The sequence below is a fragment of the Sapajus apella genome, unplaced genomic scaffold (assembly GCF_009761245.1).
Source record: "Sapajus apella isolate SASKATOON/1434 unplaced genomic scaffold, GSC_monkey_1.0 scaffold6, whole genome shotgun sequence".
Taxonomy (NCBI): domain Eukaryota; kingdom Metazoa; phylum Chordata; class Mammalia; order Primates; family Cebidae; genus Sapajus; species Sapajus apella.
Genome location: NW_022436946.1, coordinates 47,728,259 through 47,752,220, shown reverse-complemented (window position 1 = coordinate 47,752,220; position 23,962 = coordinate 47,728,259). Strand labels below are relative to the sequence as shown.

The 23,962-nt window shown below is 32.5% G+C and overlaps 1 protein-coding gene across 7 annotated transcripts in view; it reads left to right on the top strand.

Annotated features, from left to right (window-relative positions):
- The window catches only part of GRIK2 (glutamate ionotropic receptor kainate type subunit 2), a 728,978-nt gene that overhangs the window by 228,489 nt on the left and 476,527 nt on the right, over nt 1–23,962 (top strand). For all 7 annotated transcript variants that reach the window (XM_032275168.1, XM_032275169.1, XM_032275170.1 and 4 more), the window contains 2 exons: nt 16,671–16,838; nt 21,365–21,622. In XM_032275168.1, the coding sequence (XP_032131059.1) occupies nt 16,671–16,838; nt 21,365–21,622 (426 nt within the window). The remainder of the gene's footprint in view (nt 1–16,670; nt 16,839–21,364; nt 21,623–23,962) is intronic.

Genomic DNA, 23,962 nt, shown 5'->3' with positions numbered 1-23,962 from the left:
ATATATTTAACTACATGTTTTTTTTGTTTTTTATGTAGATATTTAGATGTCATGTTAGTACAAGGTGACTATATGCCTTCAGTCATTGCCTTGGTGGAGGCTCAAATCAGTGTTATTTCTTTTTGTTTTTTTCTAAGCCTGAATAAAAGCCATAGAGGTTGACTTTGTAGAGAGCAACTGATTAACATAATAATATCACAGGGTAGAAATATAATTACTGGATTATTTCAAATACACTTTGTTTCTAGAAAGTACTGCTCACTCTCTCTTCTTGGATAAGATGTGGCATTAACAAGAAACGCAGTAGGCTGACAGAAATCCATAGTTACAGTTTCTGCTGTTCAGTACAAGGTCAATGGTTAATTAAGTCACCACCAGTGGAAATTTGATCACAGATGAGGTCTGCAACTTTGCTCATATTACTGGACTCTCACTGGATGACTCAGCTAAGTCATTATATTAACTTTGCTTTCTCCAGACAGGTCCATGATTCAAACTGCATGGACAGGGGACTTAGGTTGTGGCATTATAATATTACTTTCTAGACACTATTATTATCCATTTCAGAAAATACACATTCTTCTTAGAAATAGGATTTAATTTTAAACATGTTGTTTGTTATAAAAATTAGTCACCTAATGTCATAGATAAATTAGATTGGCAAGGATTTTATGGGTACCTTTATTCACTAATCTGTTTAGTAATGACCTCATTTATTTCCATGAATATTGGAATCACTGAAATCTTTTATGTGCTCAGCATCGTTCTGGGCAGTGGAGTTAGGCAAATAAAATAGAACAGCATGAGGCTTTTTTCCCTAGAGTCCTTCAAGCTCCTCAGATCACAGCTAGGTAAACTAAGGCCAAGAACATTTAACTGACTTGCTTAAAGTTCATTTGGCTAATAATAGCAGAACTAGAACTAGAACCCCAGACTCGGAGCCACCTCCTTGTTAAGCACTTATCATAACTAAGATGCCTTTTATTTGTTCTTGTGAGTTCATTTAAATATGTTATACTGTGCTTAGACACCTTATATTGTATCGGCACTTAAATATATAAAATTCGAACAAGAGGTACCAGAGAAAACTCAGGTGGATTTAGATGCAGTCAGTGTACGTAACATACCAAGCCTTTCCTGCATTAGAGGAAAAATTGCTTTGTTTAAATTTGTACCATTTTCTCAGTATCTTTATTCCATGAATCTGTCCATAAATAACTTTTTCTCAGCTTTTCTCCGAGGTGTACTTTGTGCCACATTTTCTGTGTCACAAACAGGTATTGAGAAGAAAAACAAATGGTGCTTTTACTCAAATTAGGTATATGGGATATTTGTTGTCCTCTGATAAAATCTAAATACATATTCATGGCATCCTACAAATGTAGTAGAAATTCCATCTCTGCCTCTAGGCTGCCTTCAACTAGGTCACAGGAGGCAGATAAGGATATATGTTAGCTCTTATATGTCTATTGGGAGAAATCCATTTTTGAAAGTTGGGTTGAGAAACAGTTTTGGTTGCAGCTTATGTATATTTATAGTGCTTGCATTTACTCTTTTGCTGTTCCCCTGTGTGAAGTGTTGTATGGGTTCATTTTGACAGTATTGGATGAGGCACAATGTTTTAACCTCTTTTCTCTTATAATTATATAAACATGTACACTGTACACGGTGACCTGGGAATGATGAACAGAACATCTGTTAAAATAACTGAAACGGTGAATGAGAGTTGATTTTTGAATTGTAAAGCAATAAAAGTAACTCTTCTGATCTGTGGCTTTATGCAAATGCAAATGTTTGAAAATGCTGCTGAAACGTGTTATTCTTTAACTTATCAGAGGTAGAAAGAGAGCTTGCTTTTTATTGTTCTGGCATGGGTGCTCCCAGCTAGGGAGTTATTTGTCTTTCTTGGAATAAATTAAATTAACCTTTACAGCAATTTGTTTAGTAGTTTAAGCATTCTAGAGGCTACAGAAAAGTGTCTATTTAAAGTAGCTGATAATTTCAGGATAACCTTATGCTAGAAAGACATCTTTCACAGTAGTTCTTCAGTATGCAGTCAGCATCACCTATCTAGGCCCTTGGTAAATTTTGGATTAAGGAGCCAAGAGCCTTTGGGTAAAAATTAATAAAATAAATGTTACTTTCATCATTCTTTTCCCAAAATGAATGATTAGTTGAAGACCCTACCCAGGGGCAGATCATGAACTTACTTTGCAGAGGAACCTCTGCCCATTCTTCTGGTTCCATGCAAGCCTTCTTCATCACACCATGATTACCTTTCTCAGATGAATTATCATTGCCTTTTCCAGTACCAGCTTGGCTGCAAGCAGAAGACATTTTTTAAGATTATTTTACAAATTTATACCTACTTCAAAACACTGATTTGTACGTGGTTATACAAATAATGTAGCAGTTTTTCAATAGAAACTGAAGTATAAAAAATTGATTTGCCTAAGGCCACTTAGCAGAAAGGCTGAACTGGACTGTGAACCCAAGCCAACTGACTCCAAGAGCCCTTATCTTTAATCACTACACAATTTTTCCTATTTTATTGGCAATATATTCTGAATGTTTTTCCATGTTACTAAATATAAGTTTAATCATGCATTTTAATGATTGTGCACTATTCCTCTCTTGGTTTACAATGCTATTCTAGAACCGCCTCCCAAGTGATGCACATTCAGATTGTTTTGATTGTATTTCATAATTTAAGATAATTATCCTATGAATATATTTGAGCATGTGTAATTTCTAGTAAAATTTGTCTAATTCTTCAATAGCTGTGGTAATTCTCCTTTCTTACTAATAGAAATATACATTCTTCCTTGACTCTGCATATCAATATAATTATATTAATGCAAAAAAACACTTATTGAGCACCTACCATGTTACAGACATTCATCTAAGAGCTGCACATCCAACATAGAGTAAATGCACAAGAGGTCATAGACTAATAATTCTCATGAATTTTAGAACAAATGCTTTAAAAACTTTGCTTGTGCAGCAAACCACCATGGCATGTGTATACCTATGTAACAACACTGCACAATCTGCACAGGTACCCCAGAACTTAAAGTATAATAATAAAAAAAAAGAGATTTAAAAGCAAACAAACAAAAATAAATAAAAATTTTAAAAAAGATATATCTTATTTAAAAAGGAAAAAAACCTTTGCTTGATTACAGATACACAGTTCACTTCTCAGGGAATGTTTAGGAGTATTATCATTTTTAATGGAAATCTCTCAGGGGTGTGTGTGTGTGTGTGACTCACTCTCCACCCTGACCACACAAAGCCCCATAGTCTACATTTGGGTCATTTCATTTGATCTTGAGACATTTGCTTAAGCTATGTCTACACAAAGTTAGTGTAAACATTTTGGTCAGTGACCTACTGCTTTGTTTAACAGTGTCAGACTGCTGTATTTTTTTTTTTTTCTTTACTACTTTCACTTTCGATTAACTAGCAGGTTTTTAAAGCTTTCTTCAGACTTGCTTTTGTATGGTCCTTGTGGGTATGCATCAGTTTGCATGCATACTCATATATATGTACGTTTCTCCTGCATTAGTTTTCTACTGATTAGCCACATTATCTACAATTCAGATTTCCACAATCAGTTTTTAAGTTAGATATTTAGAAAAGAGTTACTAAACTTTAATTCTTTACTTATACATTTTCCTTGGACCTACAACATTTTTTTCCCACATCTGCTTTGGGTTCTTTCAGTTTTTCAGTTTCACAGGAAAAGATAAATATTATTGTATGCTGAAACTAGTTCTAAAGAGTAAGAAGTTTTTAAATAAATTCTAATTAGCATTAGATATGTAATCCTCTATTCCACAGAACATTCTAATTATAAAAATAACTCATGTCATTTTGTAATTGACAAAAGGCTTCAGCAAATATCTGAGGCTTTCTAGATTTCTGGAAGGAACACAATGTGATCCACATGATTCTCTTAGTTGCCTGCAAAAGAAAAATAATGGGCATTTGATCAATTTCTACAACATTTTTGTATTATGTTGCTATAAAAATATGTGTTTAAAACTTCTTTCATTTTGTTTTAATACATGCAACACTCTCATATTCCTTCTCCATATTAGTGACATTCTCCAAACATTTATTAAAAACATGCACTACATGGGTCCAGTAAGTCAAAGAAGAATAAGCCATCAAGGAGTTTTTGAGGAACTCCTTGTATGCGAATAGAAGGCTGTATCCTTGGTGCTGTCAGAAGTACTAGAAAAAAAGAACAAAAAAGATGTCGTGAGAGGGAGCTTGATATGTATCTGAGGAATAGGTAGGTATTTGTGGAAAACTAGGCTTCTTGAAGGAGATGGTGAGATATTATTAATGTAATATGAATGTTAAACAATCTCAAGATATTTCAGTTCTGATTAATATTATAGGTTTAAAAAGGGGGAAACAGTAATTTTAAGAATTTTAAGAAATGTCAAAAATTGTAGAAGTAAACAGTTGTTTGGCTCTTCTTTGCTCCTTCATTTACAACCAAATGAAATAATAAACATACAAAAATATATGTTTACATATGATAGTAAATGTTCTACCTAAGAGAATTAAAATATTATTTAAAGAAACTACAAAGTAAATAGATAAGAAAAAATGAAGGACCTATCTTAAAGTTATAGTCCATATAAATCATGTAGATTTTTTTGTAAGTAATATCAAATTACATATGTAGATTGCTTTATGAATTATACTATTACTATTAAATTAATTTGCATTTTTATAAAATATTAACTTGCCATCTTTTAAATTACTATTTCTGGATTAAAACTCTAGAATGTTTAATACTTTAATTTTAACCTTATGATATCTAAATCCTCTTTCTAAACTCAAAACATATTTGCATCTACATTTGTATTGATTCAACTTCATAATATTTTGACACATAATTTCTCAAATCAATGTATTTTTTGCAAAAGGGAGTGTTAAGTTTCCCGTATTTGAAAGAAATTGGCATTTAACCGGATCTGAAATTTACAATCAGTATTCCTCCACAATTTACTGTGCAGTCCTTAAGCAGCTTTAGAATCATTAAAATGTTATAAATCTCTGATATTCAGATCATTTCACCTGATCCCTTCATTTTTCAGAAGACATAATGTAGGTCCGGGGAGTCTTGAGGCTTGCTTATCCAATCACTTGTTGTCTTTTATTTTCATTTGGTTGATCTATTTTTTTTTAATAGTAAGTATGATTAAAGCACATGCTTTTTACCTTCAAATAGTTGGTATTATTTATACTGCTTATATGATGATTATGTGACTGCCTTTCCTGTTATTTCAGTTTGATCAGTTCTATTTATATCTTGATACTATTCAAGCCTCTGCCTTCCCAATCAGTATGCATTCCTCCTAGGTCATAAATTGCTAACATTTAAGTAGCCATTTCCCAATTTTCTTCTCAGTGTGTGGTGCCCCTACTTTAAAATTAATATTATTTTCATGTGTATTTTGAGGTCTTCCCTTGGATTTTAATGGTCCATTTATAGAAAGAAAAATCAACACCTCTTTTCCATCCACTACTGAAAAATATGTTGGAAACAGTAGGAGCTTTGTAAAGTTAAAAGCTTATTTATTTTTAAAATAGGAAAGCACATTTACATGCCAGAAAACAACCAATCTTTGTCTAATAGGGCTCTTACACTACTTCCTGCAACTTGATTTCAGTGTATATACTTACTTCTAACTCATATTCCTCATTCTGGACTGTATCAGCAACTTCACAACTTCCTTTTTTCAAATGCCTAGGACAAGTCTGAATTGAATTGAATATGATGGATGTAGGAAGATGTATGCAAGTGGACCTTTAACATCTTCTATAGTTGAACTGCAAAGAGTGCTAAAACTTCAAAAATTCCAGGACATTCTGCAGACAAAATTTTCATTGGTTACCTATTTGTATAGTTTTTATTTTACCTGAAATACTGACAAAATGCTAGTTTGTATGCGTTGATGAGATAACTTAGCAACAATGAAGAAGGTTATTGTTACTAGAAATAAGGATGAAAATACTGGAGCCAGTCTTTATATTAAATTAGAAATACCTGTTGTTTCATGGCTCAAATGAATCAAAGCAAGTGGGAAGTGTGGGAGATATTTCTCAGTGGAGAGCAGTCACTGATCCTCCCCTGAAAATTAGTACATTATGCTATGTACTTTTTACATAATCATCTTTTGGGAAGCTGTGACCTACTTATTTATTATTCCATGGTAGTCCATGGGTCACATGTATATGTTTTTTTGTTTTTATTTTTATTTATTTTTGAGACGGGGCCTTGCTCTGTCACCAGGCTGGAGCACAGTGGCGCAGTATTGGCTCACTGCAACCTCTGCCTCCTGGATTCAAGTGATTCTTCCGCCTCAGCCTCCCGAGTAGCTGGGACTACAGGCGGGTGCCAAACGCCTGGCTAATTTTTGTATTTTTATTAGAGACTGGGTTTCACCATGTTGGCCAGGATGGTTTCGATCTCTTGACCTCGTGATCCACCCTCCTTGGCCTCCCAAAGTGCTAGATTACAGGCATGAGTCACTATGCCCGGCTTGTTTTTATTTTTAACCAGCATGCATTTAGGCACTCACCAACTTCACACAAAATTAATTTCAAATTATTATAGTCATAGTTTACATGGACATAAAACTCTTAGAATTTGTTCAAAGAAACTGAAAATATTTACCACTTAGAGAAAAATTATTGAGAAAATAGCCAGAAGTTGAGGATAAAGAGTGGCAATATTACCCAGCAAGAAGCAATACAGAATAGCAATTAAAAGATGGGGACTGCGTTGAGGTCCCTCATGTCCTAATCCAGCATCTGTCCCTTGCCAACTGTATAACCGACCTTAGGAAGATACTGAGGATGCTAGACCTGTTTCATGGTCTTGCTAAAGCAGAACACATTAAGCTCAGTAAATCAGGTTTTTTGGCCTAAGAATTAATCTACCTCACAGGACTGAAGCAAGAAGGAGGAAAACAAATCTTAGACTCAGTAATTTGGACAACTTAAATATCATGATTATATTCAGACTTAAAATATAAATTTTATATGACAGGAAATAAAGGCAGAAAATGTGAGTCGAATAAACTTCTTGATGACTCTTTATTGTTTGTAAAGTATTTTACATAGTGTCTGATGTAATATATGATCTCAGTGAATGTTGACTCTCAGGATCTTTCATTCTTCAATGAGATTGAGTTTAGGTTTAAACATATTTCATACTTATTTAAATTTCTTTAGCTTCAAAATTGTAGGAGTTTGCGTTATCATGTTTGAAAGGGGTCTGGAACTGTGAGCATGTAAAGCAGAGACACAATTAGTCCAGTGCAGTTGGTACCAGTGAGGAATGTTTTCCCAGAGAAGGTAACTGTTTCAAAAGCTCACAATGACAGAGAAATTTACACATGTATGTGTTAGAGTGTGTGTGTGTGTGAGTGTGTGTGTGTGTGTGTGTGTCTGTGTGTGTGTCTGTGTAGGTAGGTATGTAGGTAGGTCAGTAAGAAGGGGCTGGGCTCCTGGGCAGATGAACCCCATTTGGAAAGCAATGGAAGCATTTGATTTTGGTTCGTTCAGGGAAACATGTGATTTAATATGACTGTTGGACTAGGGAAGTAGGAGTGGTAAGAAAAGAGGTTGGAAAGGAAGATAGAAGACAAATTATGAAAAACTTTGTAAATAGCATTAAGCTTAAATATTAGTCATTGAAAAATTTTGCGAAGTTGAATGATAAGATTAATGTTTTATGTCATAAAAATGACTTTGGTTGTAGTAGATACAAGCTACTTAAAAAGCTAGAGTAGGGGCAAGTATCTGTGAAAAATCCAGTGGAGATTTATTGTGGTGTGGGAGACATAGCGCCCCTGGACTTAGTCAAGCATATGAAAAGTTTACAGTGACATTCCTGTAGGAATGATGGGAATTTATTAACTGTTTACTAGAATAATTAAGAAGACCATTATTTAGTTTAAATATAGGGACAGACTCAGTGGAGTATCTATGAAGTTGTGGTCTAAGACTTTGCTTTGTCTTTCACTCTCTCTGGCTTATCATTTGTATCACTGACTTGGACATAAAAGCAAAACTGAATATGACCTAAAGGCAGAAGGTAAAGAAACACATTTCACATAGCTTTGTAATGTTAGTAAATTGCCTTGATACATTAGATGTTATTCTAAGTTAATAATAGTTGATGAGAGAATTATGCCCCAAGTGATTTTAGTTAGAAAATTAGACCAACAGTAAGTAGATGATATTAATTAGGGACACTTGTAAAAAAATAAAAGAAAAATAGCACATCACAAACATAAACTTTTTAAACAATAAACTTAAGATGAATGAGCAGTATGATACTGTACTGTTAAAAATCCCACTATTCATTTTATCTATATTAGCTTATGGAGCTGGCCACTCTATCATAATTTGCTTTGCTTGGATACACTTGGAGTATAACATTGAGCTGTGGTTACACTGAGCTGTGATCAGGGAAAAAAATGCTAGAAAAATGAAAGGATCAGAATAGTCATGTTGCAAACAGTTAAATATGAAAGTGTTAGATAAAAGAAACGTAGTAAGAAGATGAAATCCATTTTCAAATTCTGGAAGATGATCATGTGAAAGTTGGGCTTAAATGTATCCCAACAAGAAGAAATGATTAAAACCTTTAAGAAAACACATAATGGATTAATATACGGGACAACTTTGTGCTGCAGCTCTCCAGAGAGTTGAGGAACTGCTTCAGATGATAAGTTTGTCATTCTTGGAGGCCAAAATATAGTAATAAAAGCAATCTAAGTATCTGAATGATGGGTAGACAAGATGATTTCTTGATTGTGTGATTCTTAGACTCCTCCATCTTTTATACTCATGATAATAGTGCAATTTTAGTTCATAGTACATGTAAATATTTGGAGGTTAATTTAATGATTATTTTTGAGAGGGCTGTTTAAAATGTGCATTAAGAACAAAATGCCTATTGGGGTTTTATTTCTTCTTGTCCATTTTCTTTTCCCAAAAAATTTTCATTTTGAATTTTTAAACGTACAAAAATGTTCAAACAATAGTATAATAAGCACTCATATATTCATCACTTTGATTAAAAAATTGGTAATATTTTCCCAGTTTTGTGTTTATGACACTTCTTTCATAACTACAGATTTGATCTCCTAAGCATCAGTATATTTTCTTATATAACTGCTATATCATTATTTTGCCTAATGAGAAAAAATAATTCCCTAATGTCATTTAATATCCAGAGGATGCCATTTAATATCCAAAGGTCAATTTAATATTGTCCTTTGGCATTATATTATATAAAAATTAAAGAACCTTCATAATTTAATCCTTTGGATAATGATTTGTACAAAATTAAAATGGAGAGGCCACCTTTTGCAATTGTTTAGATAGAAAATAAGATTCGTATAACGATTGAGAATATCAACATATCTTTTGGGAAGGTAACAGATGATATGTCATTTAGAACATATATTGTATTAAATTAAAGTCTATGAAACACAGATTGTAACCACTTTAAGGTAAGACCTATTAGAAAAGTCTCAGAGGTTAATGTGACATTGGTTGGTACATTGGTTTATGAGTCATGTACTCCTCAGTAATAGTTAAATTGAGGTAAAAGAGAAAAGCATTGACTAGGCTTTAGCAATTGACTAATAAATCTTTTATTTCAAGTCTTGAGTAGTGATATTATTTTGTGAGTCAGAGACTGTGACGAGAAAACTTTTAGCACTGAGTGTTCTGTGTAAACTAGGGATCCCTTGACAACTTTTGTAGATATAGGATTTCCTATATCTACAAAACAGAGAGCAATTATACCCATGGAAAATAAAGATATTTTGCTCTCCTTTTTTTCTTCCTTTAATAAGGCTTTTGCAGTGATGAGAACTGTTAACTTTTAATATAAGCTTGGAAAAAGAATTATGGGCATGTTATGCTTTGATATAGAGGTTATTTGAGATATCATGGCCCTTCCTGAATTAACAAACAAAACAATGATAAAGCTGTGAGAATGACTATCTTAGATAATTTTTTGAATCTGAAAATTCAAGATAAGTATGAGAAAGCAGTACATTTTGCTTGTGTTGTATGGAGAATAAGGAATTCGATAACTACATTGGAGTCTCTAGATTCTTGAAAATGTGAAGCTGGGTGAATTTGAGTGTAAGTCTAGGGAAATCACATAGTTATAGATTACTAACATGCTTCTTTCTTTAAGATCATATAGGTCATATATGTTCTTTATTATTCTGAGTTGTATTTTACCCATCAAACATGATTTATGAACTCTTAGGAGAGCAATTCTCTCTTCATGGATCACATGCTTATGAAATGCTACATACAATCCTGACAGTTCATAATAAAAAGAATAATTCCAGAAGCAAATAGTTTTTTAGAAGATCCCCAGTGCAAAATGGATATTGTTTTTGCAAGTCATAGGCAGGAAAAACCTCTTGTTTAAAATCAAGTGAACAATTATCCTTTTGTGGGTTCATGAACAGGTGGAAAAAAATGCTTTGCTGTTTAATTTTATAATAGCAATTTTAAAATCAAAGGCATTCTTTTAAAATTAAAAAAACCAGCTGATTTCTTCCTCAGAGAATCAAATATATACAGCCTTATATTTCACTTCACAAAGAAAATATATAAGATATATATGCCCTTGATTTCCTGCCCATCTCCACATCTACAGATTACTTCTTGCTGGAGTGAGTAAGGTCATGCTTTGGATTTGATCCTCTCTTGCTCCTGAGACACCTGGCTCCATCACTAATCCCTTCTCTTTTCTACCTTTAAGCTTTCTATTCCTATTGGTTCTTTCCTTCTGCATATAAATGTGTTGTCTTTCTCATTATAAATGAAACAAAGGCACAAACACCCTGAGATTTTATCTTCTCCTTTAACTGTCCTGTTTTCTGCTATTCTCTAATATTCTAGCTTCATTTTGAAGAATATTCATTTTTTTAAATAACAAGATTAACAAATGTCCATTATTAGCTATTTAAAATATGCAAATAAGCAAAAATCAGAAAATCAAAATTAAATGGCTATCATCTGAAATGAACCAAAGTTGATATTTTGTTATGCATAAGGGCATATTATAACTACTTGTAAAGTATTTTGTCATCAAATATCTTCTATAGAATAATTTTAAATGGCTAAATATGTAGTATTATATCAACCATAGTTTCTATAAAAATTTTTTTACCATTGTATACTTAGAATATTTCAAATCATTGTGTTCTTTTAAATAAAGAAGAGAACATCCTTGCAGCTAAATCAGTGACATTTTCCTTAAAGTTGCATCCTGTAAGTAGAATTAGTATATTCAAGTGTGCGATATTTTTAAAGCTTGATTAATTTAAAAACAGATTTCTATAAAGTTTGCGTCAATTTATTTTTCTGTTCAACTGTGCTTTTTCTTACTCCTCAGTACATTTGATTCATAAAGATGCTCTCTCAGTTTTAATTAACATTTCTCTTTTCCTATTTTTCACCATTTTCTTACATTCAGTGATTATTTGCATTTATTATTTATTAATAATTTCTACTTAAGTTTTTTTGCCAATTTTTCTACTGGAGTTGTGTTCTTAGTAGCAGTTCTTTTATTTATTGAATATATTAATTATTTTATTTTTAAATGTATTATGATAATATATTTTCATATTCTTTAGTTATATTTATGTTTGATGCATAGATGTTTTTCAAATATTGAAGTACATTTAATAATGTTATCTTTATTTTTACTGCTTGTGTTATCAAACTTAGAAAGTCCTTAGCACTTTTTTACAATTGTTTTTTAAAGTAAAATTTTATTAAAGAATGATCTATGTAAAGTGCACACGATATGAGTGAAGTTCTAGTAATATGTATCCAAGCACTCAGTTTAAATAACAGACCATCACTAGCAACCCAAAAGCACATCATGCTCTCTTCTTACCACTATTCCCACCACAATAATTTTTGAACTTTTGAAAAATGAAATGATATAGCAATATTCTTTTGTGTTTGGCTTCTTTCAATCATTTGTTTGTGAGATTCATCTCATGTTGTTGCATATAGTTCTTTATTAATGCAGGTCTTCTTTGCTGTTATGAATATTCTTGCATGTGTGTTTTGATGATGTACAGATTTCTGTTTATCAGATATTCCAGAGTTAAGTTTCTGTGTCACAGAATTTGTGTATTTTCAGTGGTAGAAGATTCAAACACTTACTTTTCAGTGTGGATTGAGCCAATTTATCTTTTTCATTTTAGCCATGCTGGTATATATAAAATTGTTTCAAACTGTGGTTTTTCATTTTCCAGAATGCCATGAAATTGATCACTTTTCATATGTACATTGTCCATTTCAATTTATGTTTTGGGGAAACAGATTTTCTACCTATTTTTTCTATTGGTTTGACTGCCATTTTCTTTTATTGTAGACTTTTAAGAGATGAGTCTTTCTCTCTCTCTCTCTCCCTCACACGCACACATACACACATATATGTGAATCTGTCTACTAAATGTGTGTATATATGTGTGAATCCACTCATTCTACTTGTAGGATGTATCATTAAGGAAAATGACATATATACATATATGTGTGTGTGTATATATATATGTGTGTGCATTTTTTCTTTTATGACACAAATATACACATGTGTGTGTGTCTGTGTTGAGTGTGTGTGTGCCTTTGATTAGGAAGTTCTTAATTTTAAGGAAGTCTGGTATGTCACATTTTTACCTTTATGAGTATCACTTTTTGTTTTCTTTTAAAAATATTTTCTTATCTAAGCTTTCTTTGAATAACTTTATTGTTTTAATGTCACATTTCAATGTATGATTAAAATAATTTTTTATAATTATCCACTTGATCCAGAAACATTTATTGAAAATACAATCCTTTTTTACTAGAATGTAGCATTTTCACTTTAATATTAGTGTCTATATAGATGGAAAACTGTTTATGGATTTTGTGTTTTATTCTACTCATCTGTTTTTCTCTATTAATTTTTTATCAGATACTATTTCATTATTTGTTTAGTCTTTGTCCTAGAATTCAAAATGCATTCTTGAATTACTAGTTCAAACAATTATTATGTTACCTTTCTTCAAATACTGCTAAAACATTTTAATCTTTTAATTCTATTTATGCATTTTTTTTTGCTTTTTTCCATTATACTTACCATACACTTTAATTCTAAATATAAACTTCATCAGTCATTCCTGTTCTTTCTTTTTATAGTCCGAATTTATTGATATTCACCCATGTATTTATATTTTCTCTTATACTTCACATGTTTAAGCATTGTAGTGGCTTCCTCTGTGATCAATAATCTGCCTATAGAACTTAATTTTTTATTTGTTTTAGTGGAGGCTTGGTGATAAATTCCTTTGATTTTGGTATTTTCATTGATATAGTCAAATATATTTGGCAAAACACATTTGTATCTCTTCTCTGTATATTGTGAAATGAAAAAAATATTAAAGAAGAATGGATTTTGTAGACATTTTATCTTTTCCTGACTTTAATGGGAACTTCCTTCTTTTATATATAACATTTACTGTTCATTTGTGATTTTTCAACTTAATAAAATGACATCTTGTTGTTTTCTAAAAAGTATTTTTAAATAAAAATAATTATCAATTGCCTTTATACTATATAGTATGATGATTATACTTTTCTCTTCTTGGAACAATTACTAAGTTGGGTGATAGTAAAACATTCCAAATTTTTAAATAAAATCAAAAAGGTTCTTTCTCCTCAACAGTTTGCGACATCAATCCAACTTTATTTGGAAACCAATTCTTTACTAGATTTTTTTTCACCTTCTTGCACATATCAAGGGAAATAAGCTATTCAGAATTTCTCTCATTTCTTGAGTTAATAGTGTTGGGTGGTTATATTTTGTCTTAAAATGTTGCATTATCTGGATGTTTTTGTTTATTACATATAAAATTTTAAACTCTGGCTTTAGATTAGTAAAATTTAATTATTTGTTTTTTTAATTTTAAATAGAAAATGAGTTATACTAAGGAACTAAAAAGACTTATTTAAGCATTCAAACTGGTAACAAATATGCAAACTTAAAGTGGAATTTGAATTATTTATTTTAAAGATTGATAAAGAATAAGAAAATTTTAATTCACTGTTATCAAATATTGATTCAGTATTATCGGTAAAATATTGGCCCAGTATTACTAGCTATGATCTTTATTGCATACTTTTATCACATAGAAACTACCATTTTGAACTGAAAAAATTAGAAATTTTTTTTTATTTTATTTGCTAATAAGAATCCACTTCTGGCTTGCATTTCTATAATTGCCTCTTTATTCCTAATTAACTTTACAGTTAATGGATTAACTGTAATTACTTAATTTTTACAATTAGTTATTTTTCTGCTTCACATATAAGATCTTGCATTTTAGTTACATCTTATTAAGTCATCTTATTGCACATTTTAGGAAGTTTTGTATATTTTGCCGGAATAAAATTTTGCAGAAAACTATTAGTTTGTAGTGGAATAGACAAGGGCTTTGAAGTCAGGCATGAGCAGATTCTGCTGGTGGCCCTATCACTTGATACCTATGTGATCTTTGACCAAAGGGGTAATTCCTGTAAGATAATACTATGTTGGATGGCTTTGAAGATTCACTGTAACCTCAAACACTTGTTGAGTGCTTACTCTGTGACAGCTACTCTTCTAAATGTTTTGTACTTGCTAACATTTATTCTCTATTATAATTCTATGCAGTAGCCTCCCTTATCATTCTTTTTTCAGAGATGAGGCAGCTCAGACTGAGGTTTTAGTCAACTACCCAAAATTATAGAGATAGCAATTGGCAAAGCCAGAATGTAAACCCAGTCTAGCTCCAAATAAATGTATATGTAAGAGTAAAGAGTAAAGAAGAATACCGCTGTTCCTTTCCACGTACACAGAAGGAATCTAGCTTGGATCTTTATACCCATTAGACAAATAATTAATTATTATCCTCCATAAGTCACCAAAGATTTCAAATATATTGAGTGCTATTTGACAAGTTGATTATTTTAGTAACTATACCATCAAATTGGTTAAAATCCAGAATAAGAGAAATATTTCAAACTGATATGGTATCAAATAACATTTTTCTCTTCTTCCTGAATATACATTTTCCTCACCCCTCTAGTCTCTTCCGAGTTGTAATTCCTCATAGTTAGAGGAATTATTACAACACTATGACTTCTTACTAATTTATAATAGGTAGTTTGCTAATGGTATAGTCACCTGATATACATGTGTCAAAATATCTTTGATGAGGTATGAATTGCTAGATGTGGAACAGGCTTATTCAAGAAAGTTTAATTTATGAATGACTGTACTGGGAGTACGTGGTATGAAATTTGAAAGGAAGAAAAATAAATGTTCTGCATTTTTAAAGTACTAGTTTCCTAAGGACAGAGGTTGGAGGGGTTTAGGGATCAGGTACTCTACCTTTTATTTCATTCTCCAAACCAATTATGATTCTTTTGGAGGCAAAGGTCTCAGTTAGGTCACTCCCAGCTAATGAGACAGTAATGATTGTAGAGAGAAGGAAGGCTGTGACAAGAGCGAGAGAACTGGAATGAGACAGAGCTGGTAGAAGGTCACAAATTGAAGGGATATATTTAAAAAATATACTCTTACATTTTATGGCCAAAATTATATACTACAGTTTTATTCATTGATTAAAAGAGTTGGTTTGTTTTGGAGAGGCATCCTTCATAAGTGTCAAGTGTCTTCTTAAACGGGACTTAGAATAAAACAACTAGCAAAATGCTCTCTATTCTCCCAAGCAAGACACTGAAATTTGCAAATAATTTGGGCTTTTAACACAATAAGTGCCGTAAAAATTGTGCCACTGGGCATGGTGGCTCACTCCTGTAATCCTAACAGTTTGAGAGGCCAAGGCAGGCAGATCGCTTGAGCCCAGGAGTTTGGGACTAGCCTTGCCAACATAGTGAACCCCCCAACTCTACAAAAAATACAAAAATTAGCTGGGCATGATGGTACATGCCTGTAGTCTCAACAACTTGGGAGTCTGAGGTGAGAGGATCACCTGAGTCCAAGGAGGTCAAGGCTGCAGTGGGCTGTGATAGCGCCTCTGCACTCCAGCCTCAGCAACTGAGTGGCTCTGTCTCAAAAAGGAAAAAAAGAAAAAAAAAATATGCAAAAGAATTTTGATTTCTGAATGGAGACAACATTTAATATAATATTTTAATGCTTAATTTTATAGTGTATATCAATGCAGAGGATTAATTATTCTGGAACTGTTTACAAATTTTGGGGGGATAATTTTCAGTACTTAAGGCAAGACCTCTATATACCTAGGCCCCAAAATAAGTAATAACTAAAGAAAAAAAATCAAAATCATATTTGTATCATGTTATATCTTGGCAGCAATACTAAGGCAATTTTACCTTTATAGCTGTGCCTACAAGAGAATATCCCAAAGTTCATAAAGCAAGCACAAACCCCATGTACTTATCTCTCTCCCTCTCTTTTTCTCTCTCTCTCTCTCCTTCACTCACACACACACAAATACACATGCACATATATAAAAGTAAAGAAAACTTCTGATATTTTCTTTATCTTGTAAAAATTATGTGATTATTCTCTTTCTTTTTGCCAGGTGGTATTTTTGAATATGTGGAATCTGGCCCAATGGGAGCTGAGGAACTTGCATTCAGATTTGCCGTGAACACAATTAACAGAAACAGAACGTTACTACCCAATACTACCCTTACTTATGACACCCAGAAGATAAACCTTTATGATAGTTTTGAAGCATCCAAGAAAGGTAATAGATAGATTTTTAACATCTTTTTTTTCTGGAATTTAAATTTCGGGATATTCTTAAGATATTTCCTATTTTCAACATACAGTTAGTAAGTTGTTAGGAATATTTGCATGCAAAGATTTATTTTCAAAGTGTGCATAAATTTAATCAGAGAAGATAAAGTGGTATAATTACCTATTGCAAAAATCTGCTTATAACATGAAATACAATTACATCTGTGATAGTGAAATTGTTTTTTTTCTATTGATCCTTCTCTCTTATTATTGAAGCATTCCTATTTTCAAGAACCCACAAAACTAAAATATATATCAGTGGATTTTACCAAGTTTTGCAATTCATTCTTATATCTTTATTTGTATTATCTGTCAATCCCACTATATTATTACTATGGCCTCAATTTGTTGGCTACCTGGAAAGATACGTGGTTCTAAGTGACTTCAAAATGCCAGTGTGATATTGAAACTTAATTGGAAAATTTTAAACAACCATTAGTTTAGTATATTTCATGTTCTTATTTTAACCAACTAATATTTCTTTTTGTAACTGAAAATAAATAACTGACAATGTAAAAACTGGATTATATACGGAAATAATTAGAATACATTATGAACTTTATTTCTGTGTTTTAACTGTTTTAAATGTCAAAAACACAGAAAAAATGTTTTAAAAAGAAAAATAATTTTGTGGAATAAAAATTTAACATTTATATATGAAAAAAGGCAATACAGAAAACTTATTACAGCATGTATTTTAACCAAACAGCATTCAGTAGTAAATGTGTTTGAGAGGTGTTTCTATAGTCTTATGTTGGTGATCTTTTCTTATATATGTAGATGATCTTATAGTAGGTGATCTTTCCTTTTGCATAGTTAGCATTTACATAGCAGGAATTAAATTTTATAATAAAGATTTTTCTCAAAAGAGAAGGCTTACAAAATGTTTAATATAACATTAATTTTTTTTTTTTTTTTTTTTGAGACAGAGTTTCACTCTTGTTACCCAGGCTGGAGTGCAATGGTGCGATCTCGGCTCACCACAACCTCCACCTCCTGGGTTCAGGCAATTCTCCTGCCTCAGCTTCCTGAGTAGCTGGGATTACAGGCACGTGCCGCCATGCCCAGCTAATTTTTTGTATTTTTAGTAGAGATGGGGTTTCACCATGTTGACCAGGATGGTCTCGATCTCTTGACCTTGAGATCCACCTGCCTTGGCCTCCCAAAGTGCTGGGATTACAGGCGTGAGCCACCGCGCCTGGCCAACATTATATTTTTAAACAATGTTTGCCTTTCTGTAATGCTAACGTGGTTTTACTCTAGCTACCTTATATTGATGGAAATGTATATACAATTATTTCTAAATCCAGGTTAGTGCAGTTTTTTTCTAAGCTCATTAATATTAATGGTAGCTGACAAGGCACAATATTTCTCAAGATGAAAGTATCCTTCTTTCCCCGCAGCAGCTAACTAGTGTTTATCAAAGCCATATTCTGCATGCCCTTTGAATTCATTCATATCTTTATGAATACAAATAAGTTTCCACATTTCAGAAACATGTCAGGTGATATAAGGTTTTGAAGACTGAGAAAAAGGTTAAAGGTAACTGTGAAATTTTACATTTGTCATCATAATTGCAAAATAAATCATTAACTGAAGACTATTACATTTGATTAGTGGCATAGTTCATGATTGTTTCCATTAGTAAGAAGTAGCTCTGCCTCTAATGAAAGAATTTTGATCAAAGAATATGGTATATAAATGCAGTATAGATAAAATATTTCTAGATTTCTTAATGGTGATTTCAAATGATCAGCATGAAAAAACACAGGTTCGAACATTCTCACAACAAACAGAATACTATCCTGGGAATGCCCTAGCAAAATTCTAAAGTGATAAAGTCATGTGGTTTGACCAAAATATTATAAGGAATTTACAAGCTTTGTTAACCAATAAAAGCTTACTGGGAATCAAATCCATCAGTTCACTTTGGCTTGAAGCTAGGAAAAGCTCAAATAACTGTATGAGTAACTTTCTTTGTGAATGTCATGGTTTGGATTTTATCTTCTGAAGCTCTTGTTGAGTTATTGCTTGGAGGATAGAGCAATACATAAAAACAATATAACAGAGAGAGCCAATATGGGTTTTAGCTTTATCAAAAATGTATATATTGATAATATCATTAATGATTAATTATGAAATAAATAAGTTAGACATTAAAATATTTTAACTATCCAATGCAAAAAAATAAGAAATGAAAGGTTACATTTTGACATTTTGTCCAATTTTTTTCTGTTATGGTTTTAATAGGTAATAATGTACTGCTCAATTAATACTTTGATGTATTAGAGCTTGAATTATTATTTGAATCATATATTATTTTTAAGTAACTCTTCTGATAACTGAAAGCTCTAATTTTGCTTGAAACACACTTAGAGACATTCTAAATAACGTAAAACAGTGTTTTTAGCTTTTCTTGGTTTGTGATTTGTCACAAATCTGTTGAAAGAAGATCATTCATCTTCAATACACAAGAATTAAAATCTTATGTTGAGTGAACAATTCTAAAGTCTATCCACATTTATACTAATTTAGAATTCCAATTATTATTTAAAAAGTAAGAATCCATGTACTTAAAAACAGTTTATTTAGATTATATTGAATTTTTAAGAATGATTAAACAAATTTTTTCAGATAATAATTTACTTAATTATTAAATATTATCATGCATAATTCATCTATAATATTATATTTTATGCAGAAAACTGAGAGTAAATGACAGAAATTTTCTGAACACCAAATTTATACCTAAAGCTCAATAGCAGTCCTTCTCTGTCCTTTAAATATTTGCAATGATGGGCAAACCATTGCCTCTTGAGGAAGACTTTCATTTTTGAACATGTTTTACTTTAGTTTTTTTTTTTTTTTTTTGATACACAGGTTTGGTCTGTCACCCAGTCAAGACAGCAGTGGCATCATCATGGCTCACTGCAACCTCAATGTCCTAGGCTCAAGTGACCCTCTCACCTCAGCCTCCCAAGAAGCTAGGACTATGGGCACATGGCACCATGCCCAGCTCATTTGTGTGTGTGTGTGCGTGTGTGTGTGTGTGTGTGTGTGTGTGTTTTTAAGTTTTATTAGAGAGGAGGTGTCACTATTTTGCCCAGGCAGGTCTCAAATTCCTGTTCTCAAGCAATCTTTCTGCATTGGCCTTCCAAAGTGCTGGGATTACAGGTGTGAGCCATGGCATCTGGCCATTTTTAGAATTAAAAATAGTAATAATAGGCCAGGCATGGTGGCTTACATCTGTAATCGTAGCACTTTGGGAGACTGAGGCGGGCACATCACAGGGTGGGGAAATCGAGACCTTCCTGACCAACGTGGTGAAACCCTGTCTCTACTAAAAATACAAAAACTTAGTCAGGCATGTTGGCAGGAGCCTATAGTCCCAGCTAGTAGGGAGCCTGAGGCAGGAGAATTACTTGAACCTGGGAGGGAGAGGTTGTAGTTAGCCAAGATCACGCCACTGTACTCTAGCCTGGGTGACAGAGTGAGACTCTTTCTCAAAATTAATAATAATAAAAAACTGGGTAAAAAATCATGAGAAGCTTCTATTTTTTTCTAATTCCCCTTTGCCCATCAAGTGAAACCAACTTAAGCTTCTTTCACATGTTAGGTCTTCAAATATTTAACGATAATTTTCTTGTTCTCACTAATTATTCACTTTCTAGGCCCAAGCTCACTCTTTGAGTCAGTGTGCCTTATATAAAGTGCAAGTCACGGCAGTCTATTTTAATCTGAATACCTCTAGTTTATTCATGCCTTTCTTAATTACTGTGGTTATTATTGATATGAATACAATTTTCTGTGAGTAAATACAAACTTTAAAAATAGTTTAGAATAATAGGAAATGCTTACAGCATCCAAAAGCCAAATGTATAAAGATGACTGAGTACTTGTGTAATGATTTTGATGTTTTCCTACTCAATGAGGCTGATCCATATGAAATCTCCCTCTAAGAGCCATAGCAGGTTTCATGTGGCTGAGTGCATGCATAACCTGATCTGTATCATCAGATAGGTGGAAATACTCAGCTGTGTGTGACCACAGCTAATTGCACGATAAAGGGGGAAACACATGGCTTTTAAGAAGTGGAAAATGTAAAAGCTGTTCAATGAATTTCAGAAGCTGAGTTATTTCCTCATCCCCTTCACATAAACTTGTCGTCCAAAACAAGCACTGCCCCATTAAATTAAAAAATATTAATCTTCTCTCTCCTTCCCTCTCTCCCTCCCCTGACATTATTTATAGAATTATTTGAACATTGAGCTGTAGACATCTGAGTGAATTAATTCCCTTGTAACAAAAGGAAAATGTTCAGTCAGACAAAATTTTAAATTAGTGAAAAGCAGATATATTTAAAAATAATCTTTCTTCAGGCTGATACCTTTGGGTTTAAAATAATAATGTGGTATCTGTTGGCACACTGGCATCTCTCCTATCATTATTGACAGATCTTTATCTCCTCTTCAGCCTGTGATCAGCTGTCTCTTGGGGTGGCTGCCATCTTCGGGCCTTCACACAGCTCATCAGCAAATGCAGTGCAGTCCATCTGCAATGCCCTGGGCGTTCCCCACATACAGACCCGCTGGAAGCACCAGGTGTCAGACAACAAAGATTCCTTCTATGTCAGTCTCTACCCAGACTTCTCTTCACTCAGCCGTGCCATTTTAGACCTGGTGCAGTTTTTCAAGTGGAAAACCGTTACGGTTGTATATGATGACAGCACTGGTAAGAAAAATTAGTAGCCTTTGGAGTTATACTTTAAATATAGATGATTTTCTGAAGCCCATTCCAGGTTCTTACTGTATTCTTATAGGTTTGTGTGTGTGTGTGTGTGGTTGTTGTTTTTAAATTAAACCAAGGGGTGGAAAGACAGAATCAAACACCAACCCTAATTTCACATTTCTGAACAAAGTATACCTATATTGCATACTTTTTCTCTGTATTTGAAAAATAAGCGTTTTTAAAAAATTCCTGTGAAAGATCAGCCAGTTTGGTAGGTTGAATGAAGGATAGAGATAGTATGCAATTTTATATGTAAATATAAATACGTGTGTGTGTGTACATTAGAATTTCAATCATTATTTAAAAAGTAAGAATGCATGTATTCAAAAACAATATGCTCTAACAATTTAGATCATATTGAATCTCATATATATAGAGATAGACAACCTGTAATCCCAGCACTTTGGGAGGCCAAGGCAGGTGGATCATTTGAGATCAGCAGTTAGAGACCAGCCTGGCCAACATGGTGAAACCCTGTCTCCACCAAAAATAGAAAAATTAGCCAGAAGTGGTGGTCCATGCCTGTAATCCCAGCTACTTGGGAAGCTAAGGCAGGGGAATCACTTTAACTTGGGAGGCAGAGGTTGCAGTGAGCCAAGATCATGCTATTGCATGTCAGTGTGGGTGATAGAGTGACTCTGTCTCAAAAAAAAAAAAAAAATAAAATAACAATAAAAATGAAATTTTAATTTTAATTTCATTGGAAGCTATATTGGTGAAGCAGCTGCATACTATTTTGCTTACTATAGAGTGATAATTAATTTTACTTTAAGATGTTTACCAAAAATATAAACAGTGCTCTTATAATTAGAACATAATAACATTTTATATCAGGACACTTCACTATACTTTCATAATTACATTGAGATTGAATTTCATTTGAATTTAAATTCTCTCAAACTATGCCAGGAGCACATTTTGTTCATGCATGTAGTATATAGAACTCTGAAGAAATTTGCCCATTTGCCAATAAAATTGATTATCTGCAAATTGATGGATAAGAACTCTTTTGGGGAACAGGAAACTGGGAGCTATAGGATTAAAAAAAGTAAAAATTTCAAAAGCATTTTTGTTTAGATAAGAAAGGGTGAAATGCATCTAGATAGAAATTAGTAGAGTTATTTGGTTTTCTTATTTAAAAATGTAAAATATTTATAAATAATTAAAAATTAGAAATACATCATTAAGAGTCCTTAAAAATAAGTATGTTTGATTTGTCTTTTAGCTCAGATTAAACCTATTAAATTTATTATATTGTTTTCTTCCTAAATAATTACTGCTTTGTCATTGGTAACATTCCGTGTGCCAAATTTGTAATGCCAGTTTCTACAGGAATGATTTCTCTGGTTATGTATAATAAAATGATCCAGGGCATTCTCAGTTGCAAATTGGTCCACTTATGTTTATGGATGGTCATCTACAAAAATATATGAGTATAGATGCCTGTGCATTATTAATCTGTGGACTGTTTTCTTCTCCATTCCTTCCTGATGTGATTCAGGTATATGAGGCCCAAACATCGTATATCCTTATAATGTATACATTATATACCTATATGTATGCACACAGATGTGTATATCATACATGTGATATTTTGTATTTATTCATTATTATCCTTGAACTCCTCATAGGAGGAAAAACTTGACAAGTGTTCAAAATGTCTATAGACATATGACCTTTCTTCACTACCCTGTGTGTGTATGTGTGTGTGTGTGTGTGTATGTGTGCACATGCACATGTGTGGCATTTTAATTTAATACATGTGGTTCTTAAGTGATTGACCAAATAATAATGGGATTTGCAACCAGGTCCTATAATAATTTGATAAAAGACAGCCTCATGTAATTGATCTATCCTTGCTTTAAATTATATTCTAAGTTGTATCATTGAGGCAAATATAAATAGGGAAATATGTATAGCTAGTTGATTATATACATTTAATGGAGTCCTGACCTCAAATTAAATTTATTAAAATGCTTATTGTTTAGTTACTAGTTACTGTTTAAAGGAAACTTTGCCATTCCCTTGGCTTTGAAGGTGACATGGATACTTGGAAATTTGAAAGGTCTGATTATTTAAGTAATAATGCTAACTTAGAGTTGTTACAGAATTATTTATAGAATAAGTATGTATTGAAAGCCTCTGAAGAATAAAACTTATTACTGTTATATTTTATGCAACATTTAATTCAATGAATTTTGATTGATCACCTGATACATGCCATGGAGAATTATATGCCACAAAAGGAATTATATGCCACTAATGGAAACAAAAGCCCAGCCC